We start from the raw sequence: 7,298 nt of genomic DNA on the forward strand, positions 1-7,298 counted from the left end.
TTGACAATATTTGCAAATTACACTAAGGCCTGGTTTCACAGACAGGGTTTAGATTAAGTGAGAAGTAGGCCTTAGATAAATTAGGACATTTTAGAAGCTTTTTAAAATGTGCCTTAGAAACATTACTGGTGTGCATCTTGAGACAAAACAATGACACTGATATATTTTAAGATATGTCGGTGCAAGTTGTTTTCAGTAAAGACAGTTCAAACATGCATTTTAGTCTGGGACTGTGAAACCGGGCATAACACTTCTTATTTTTGTTATTAATGTTATATATTATGTTAATGTTATGTACCATACAGTACTTGTTTTATAATGTGAAGGAATCATTGTATACTTGATTGACAGGATTTGTTTTCATAAAACTATTGCAATAGTATGAGTGTCTAATCTGAGCACACAAAAGTTCATGATTTGTTCAAAACTTCATGGCTTAAGTTGGTGTGGCATCGATCAAGCCATAAAACTGCAGAAATATTAATTATCCTCCAATGCTATTTTTGTAGAAGTCAGTTCATATAGCTGTTATGTAAGTGGGGTTATGGGGGTCTTTTTAAAGCACTTTTTTTCTCACAGAAACATTTGAAGGATTTGAACCATCATCTGTGAATGCAATGAATAGTAAGTCATGGATATTAATGAACAGTCAGAAATATGCTGTTCATTTTTGTTTGGTCATGTTTTATATATCAAGATTTATCAATTGACAACAGCTCTGTGGTTTAACAGATTCAAATTCTGAAATGAAAAAGCACCCGAGGCACTTACAGATCTTATAATGTATGCCTGCATGTGCTTCGTGTAGAAACACAAAATGTTACACAAAAAAATATGATGATATAAATGATTATTAAACACAATGCTTTGATCAATATTTAAACGATTCATGCACATGCCATTTTGCTTATGCTTGTTAGCATCTTTTTTTTGCTGTTCTTTTTTGTGCAACAGTGGTTGGCTGAGGATTATTGTTTTCATAACAATCCAGCAGCTCTTTGTATGCAGAGAACAGACTTTTAATGATTTTGTAGGTCCTAATCCAGTGGTTCAATCGGATATGAATTGTACGTCTGTGAGTTTGTTTGTACGCACGTACATACGTGTGCACAATATTTCAACTTTTAAAAAAATGCAATTACCAAAGGCCCATCAGGCAACAAAGTTCTTTCCTTTCTTTCCCCCTTCAACATTTCAGAGATAACTCCATCTTAAACTGTCTTGTTTTTAGACTAACAGTGGTTGTGATTGTATGCCGGATGCTGAGAACAAACAATGTTTTATGCAGAATGAGTGGAACTAAAGATGAAACGTTAGTTAGCCGTAAGCCAGTTTCAGTTTAGACACTAGTAACCCATCGTCTCAAAGAGTCTTTTGTGGAATTGAACTGATGACGTCAAATGAACTTTATAAAAGCATAAATTCATCGTTTGGGTAAAAAACAATATGAGAACAGCAATCCTTCTCCCAGCTCCTTAAATACATTTTCACTCTTTCTTTGGCATTGATATCTTCAACTGGCCAAGACGACTGGTCAGTTCTTGCACATCACAAACTGAATCCACAAAGGGAATATTTTTTAAGCTAACAATTAGTCCTGTTTAATATGTTGGAGATGCTAGAGTACAGTCATTACCAGGTGAGATGAGACTTTGAGTTTATTGACTTAGAAGAGAAATAGTTTAATTATGTTTTAACATATTGCAGCATTGATTGGTCTGTTTTAATTATGTTTAGACTAGTGTTTTCCTTAAATTTACTTTCTCAGACTCAACCAATTCTGTGCTTTTGTCTTCTTTAAGCATGCTGGCAATAAATTATAAATGATAAAAAATATTATAAAATGTACGCAATGGATTTAGTTTGTAGTATGTTCAAAATATAAGCCTTAAATTGCTTATTTGTCTAAATATTTATAAAAAACTACTATTTTTGCAGAATAGAAATGAAGAAATGAATGCACAGATATACATACGGTATTAGTATGTATCTGTCTGACCATATTGGCATCACTTCTCTGTTTGTGACTCAGGTGCAGACCCACCTGGAGAGCCCCTCAAAATACCACATCCAGCAGACCCAGAGGCAGCAGGTGAAGCATTACCTGTCCAGTGCACTGGGAGCCAAGCTAAGCCCACAGGCCAGCACAGGGCCCGGCCCCAGCCAGCCCACGGAACACGGCATGCCCCATGGACCAGGAGCCAGCGCTCCTAATAGCCCTATGGCCCTTCTCACCCTCAACTGTGAGAAAGAGGTAGATGCAAAATCTGGCATTGCCAGTTATGTCAATCATATTCTCAGATATTATATTTTGCCAAACTACAGTATGGTGTCAAAATGTGGTGAGTTTCCTAATAATATGTATGAATAATGCATATAGACAACTAAGGAAAAGGGCAAAGGTAAACAAGAATCCCACGAAGCTTTAGATTTTGTTCATCTTATTCATCATATTGTTCACCTTTTAACACTTTGGGGTCAGTAAGATTTTTAAGTTTTTTTTAATTAAGTTTTAATTATTTTACATTTATTTGATCAAAATAGTAAAAACTCTAATATTTTGAAACAGATTTACTATTTAAAATAGCTGTTTTCTATTTTAATATATTTTAAAATGTAATTTATTCCTTTGAAGACTGGATTAATGATGCTGAAAATTCAGCTTTGTCATCAGTGTCACATGATCCTTCAGAAATCATTGTAATATGCTGATTTGGTGCTCAAGAAACATTTCTTATTATTTAAAAAAAAAAAAAAACAGTTTATTTTAAATGCAATTAATGTAAAATTATAAATGTCTTTACCTTCACTCTTTCTTTCTTTCTTTCTTTCTTTCTTTCTTTCTTTCTTTCTTTCTTTCTTTCTTTCTTTCTTTCTTTCTTTCTTTCTTTCTTTCTTTCTTTCTTTCTTTATTTGACCTTAATCTTATGAACGGTAGTGTACACTCTATCAAGGCTGAAAATTGTAATGAGTATTAAGTAACTGCATGCTGGGGCCTGTTAGACCTCAAAAAAGCAAGTTATCTAAGTTGCATGACTAAATAGTTTCTCACTATTTCTCTGTCTATGAGTGATTGATGCTGTAGTAGAGCATTTGAACTTATGTATGTGAGTGCTCTAAGGGTTTCTAGAAAAGTAAAAGGTGTCAGCTGGGGAAAAAAAAGTTCTAAGAAATGATTCATGTATGTAGAGCAGTGTTTCTCAAACTGGAGGTGACAAAAGGGGGTACGCGAACAAAATGCTGAGTAGTTAATTTAACTCTACCATACCTTAAAATAATATTAAAACCGAGCATGTATTTCTAACTGGCAAAATGCCGTAAATCCATTACATTTAATCAAATGACCTCATGTTATGCATTCTAAAATGACTGCATCCACACAAGCAGCATGCATATGATAATTGTGTGCCAAATCTGCTGTCTTAAATCACGCTAAATTACTGCCGTTCTCGACAATGCATCTTTGTAAAAGTGGGGATTTAGCACTTGCATGAAGAACAAATATAGACACAGATAGTGGATTGATATCAATTTAAGACTCAAACTTTCTTCGATACAAAAACATACCTTGTGTGAGTTCTTGTATTTAAAGGTGCTCTAAGCGATCCTGGGTGGAGCAACTTCCTGTTGACGTTCAAAGTGTTGTCAAACAAAACAGAGGCTAGCTAGACTCTCCCTCCTTCTCCTCCTCCTCCTCCCCCTCCCCTCCGTGCTTCCTGAAACAGTCATGAACGTGGATTTAAAATCATTCTTGTCGGTCATTGGCTGAAGCATGTTTATTACGTTTTGTGGTCCAGACTGCACCAGTTTTTTATTGCGGTTTTTGGAGCTTGTGGCGGCTACAGAGACCACGATTTTTACAGTGTGTTCAGGGGACAGGCAGCTAGCGGATAGTGAGGAGATGCTGTATGTGACAAAAAATGTTTTGGCCTAAAAACACGTGACATCGCTTAGAGCACCTTTAATGTTGATAAACGAGGAAGAATGCAATTGTACCCAAATATCCACATGACTGCAAACGTGACATTATTACAAAAAACAAAACATACATTTTAAACACAATACTGTCAGTATTTACTCTATTTTGCAACGAAAACCAGAGCAGAACTACAACACACGAATGTGGCTTTGAATGAATCGTGAGAGTCAATGATTCATTCACAGCTACTTGCTTCATTAAAACAGTGACTTGCTGCCACCTACTGGCAGTTTTAGTTTAATATTTAAAAGTATCACTTCGTTTTACCATCATTGCATATTTCTCTATTAAACATTTTTTTATTTAAAACATTATTTATTTTATAAAGTTATTCATAAACGAAAAAATATATAAATATAAATATATATATATAAAATACTGTCCCTTAATGGAAAAGGTGTGACTGCAGTCGAAGTGGAAGAGAGGGGGGTACGCTGAAGGATGGTAATCCACTCTAAAAAGTTTGAGAACCACTCATTTCTATTAACCATTATGACTTTCTTACTAACATAGATCTAATGAATACTTTGGGATTGAAGCAGGTGATGTAAACACATTGTGCTCTTGTTTGTGTAATATTTGAATTGGTACAGATGGATGACGTAATTGAAGACATCATAAGTTTGGAATCGAGCTACAACGACGATATTCTTGGGTTCATGGATGCGGGACTTCAAATGACTAATGCGGTAACTGCACTAAAATACCAGGATTGTAGTATCATGAACAGTTTTATTTAAGATTCATAAAATCACCTGAACAGTCAGAACTGAAATCTTTTTGGTTATAATTTTTCAGATTCCAGTTTCTGCAAACCTATTGGACATGTACAACAGTCATGCTCTTCCTCCTGCTGGGGTTACCATTAACAACTCCTGCTCTAACCTACCGTCTGTCAAAAGGGAATTATCCGGTATAGTCACATTGTCGTATCTATCATTAGAGTAAATAATAACTTTTGGTTACCATTTCAAAGCCCACCATGCTTAGGAATGGAAGTATCCATATTGTGTGCAGTTTCAAATGCACAATATCAATGAAAGATATATTGTATTAAATAGTTACCCCAGCACCTGGCATGATGCACATAATGGACAATCCAGGACCATGTGGCAAGTTTGACAATTATCAAAGGCCTGAAGGCTTTCCAGTAGGTATGTTTTCCATTCCTCGGCCTCTGAAGGCTCTAAGCATGAATAAAGAGTTGTTGTTTTTTTTGTCCAGAGACTGTACATTAATATTTAGAACATATTATTTGATAAACTAACATGAGTGTCAACAAGGTTTACATTTGAAATTACATTTACATACATATTTAAGTTAAGAAAAAATATTTTCAAACAAAATGCACAGTTAAAAATTGCCTGTGTACTTAAGACAGTAATTGCACACAATATGGACACTTGTAAAACATGATACACACACACATTTGAACTTGAAGTTTTTAAGTTTTAAAATACATTTTTCTACATTTTAAGAATTTCTAGTGAACAGCAAAACATTAGAATACATGAATTTGACTCGGATAATTCTGAAGTTGTTTTAGTTATATAATCATGTTCAGTAATATGATCATGTGTTTCAGAAGCAGAGGTCAGAGCCTTGGCAAAAGAGAGACAAAAGAAGGACAACCATAACCTCAGTGAGTCTAATTATCACTTTGTATGCAAGAACATCTGAAAAATGTGCTGAAATGTCTGTCATATAATTTATTTTTGTATATTTTAAATTTTAAGTATACCATAACATTAATAATATTGATGATAATAATGTTTGACCATATCTTTATTGGTTCTTCTATCCATGCAGTTGAAAGAAGGCGGCGTTTTAATATAAATGATAGAATTAAGGAGCTGGGGACATTAATTCCAAAGTCAAATGATCCGTAAGTCTTAAAAATTGATATTAAAATAAATTTTGGTTTACAATTACATATATTCTGTATTTATACAGTCAGCCAATTTTATACCAGTATGTGTAAATTTAGCGGTGCCAAATGCCAGCTTAACCATCTGGCTCTGGTTTTTGCAGGGACATGAGGTGGAATAAGGGGACCATCCTGAAAGCTTCGGTGGATTATATTAGGAAACTGCAGAAAGAGCAGCAGAAAGCAAAAGAGCTGGAAAACAGACAAAAGAGACTAGAACATGCAAACAGACATCTCCTGCTTCGTATTCAGGTAAAAACCAAATCATAAACGCTACTCAATGCGACTGGTTAAAATACATTCATTGAGTATGTTTCGACATGCCCTTTGACAGAATGCTGCTTTTTTTTTGAAAACCAAGCGTAACATTGCTTTGAAAGATTATAAAGTATGCTCAGTGCTTCAGTTGCATGAAATTCCAGTGTTACACTTGAGTAATTCATTATGGGGAATTTCCCTCATTTTGACACATGGCATTTGGTTCACAATATCCCTACTGTTTACACACACAACTTTTCACATACTCTTGCATTTTTTTATTCTAAAGTGTGCATATTTGTTGGTTCTGGTTGTGTCCAGGAGCTTGAGATGCAAGCCCGTGCTCATGGACTCGCCGTTATACCCTCTCCCAGCCTTTATTCCGCTGACCTGGTGGCTCGAGCTATCAAACAAGAGCCCGGGATGGGGAACTGCACGTCTGATTTGTACTCACACCTCCCCAGTCCTGACATATCCCGCCCCACCACTCTGGACCTCAACAACGGCACCATCAGCTACAACGACAGCCCCACAGAGGAAGAGGAACCGGGGGTCTATGACAGCCCCAACAAGACCTCCGCCAAGCTGGAGGACATGCTTATGGACAACACCCTGTCTCCAGTGGGCAGCAGTGACCCCCTGCTGTCCTCCGGCTCCCCCGTCCCATCCAACAGCAGTGGCAGCAGCAGTATGGATGAACATGAAAATGGCTGTTAGCATTGCGAACAAACTTCGATGAACCAAAGTTAGACGATTAGAGGTTTCTTTTGTATAATGAAATGTTACAGTACTAATGTTACATTCAGGTGGTTTCCTTTCAATCTAGATCATGTGTAACATGAAGAGCACTTTTAAGTACAGTACTTATCTTATATTTTAGAATATTTAGTGTATATATTTTTTTCATATATTGTTTTGGAGTTTACTAGTTAAGAATGACTTATTTAAAAAAAAAAATCTTGATTTATGAATGATTTCTCCAGCACAAAATAAAAAATAGCTAGAATAAAAACATCTAAAGTGTAATTTCCAGAGTTGGCCTGATATTGATATTTTTTGGGGGGGGGGGGGGGTACATTTTCCAGAGGTGGAGTAACCAGTAACACTTGTCTAGACTTGCACAATTCAGTTCAC

General features: G+C 35.7%; 1 protein-coding gene across 5 annotated transcripts; it reads left to right on the forward strand.

Annotated features, from left to right (window-relative positions):
• Nucleotides 1-1,606: 1,606 nt before the first annotated feature.
• Nucleotides 1,607-6,881, forward strand: mitfa (melanocyte inducing transcription factor a). Of its 5 annotated transcripts, none has more exons than XM_067373026.1 (9): nt 1,607-1,639; nt 2,033-2,254; nt 4,573-4,668; nt 4,778-4,892; nt 5,041-5,133; nt 5,565-5,621; nt 5,789-5,864; nt 6,011-6,158; nt 6,486-6,881. In XM_067373026.1, exons 1-9 carry the CDS (start codon nt 1,607-1,609, stop codon nt 6,879-6,881), a joined length of 1,236 nt encoding a protein of 411 aa, XP_067229127.1. The 5 variants fall into 5 exon arrangements, with proteins under 5 accessions (XP_067229127.1, XP_067229128.1, XP_067229129.1 ...); XM_067373027.1 differs by having other exon boundaries at nt 5,050-5,133; XM_067373028.1 differs by having other exon boundaries at nt 5,050-5,133; nt 5,568-5,621.
• Nucleotides 6,882-7,298: the final 417 nt, after the last annotated feature.

The sequence above is a fragment of the Chanodichthys erythropterus genome, chromosome 21, assembly GCF_024489055.1.
Source record: "Chanodichthys erythropterus isolate Z2021 chromosome 21, ASM2448905v1, whole genome shotgun sequence".
NCBI classification, from domain to species: Eukaryota; Metazoa; Chordata; class Actinopteri; order Cypriniformes; family Xenocyprididae; genus Chanodichthys; species Chanodichthys erythropterus.

Excerpts from the sequence above, each read along its gene's own strand:
- mitfa (XM_067373026.1), top strand. The coding sequence starts at position 1,607 with ATGTTGGAGATGCTAGAGTACAGTCATTACCAG. Across the intron at positions 1,640-2,032 it reads TAGAGTACAGTCATTACCAG|GTGCAGACCCACCTGGAGAG; the intron begins GTGAGATGAGAC and ends TTTGTGACTCAG. Across the intron at positions 6,159-6,485 it reads ATCTCCTGCTTCGTATTCAG|GAGCTTGAGATGCAAGCCCG; the intron begins GTAAAAACCAAA and ends GGTTGTGTCCAG.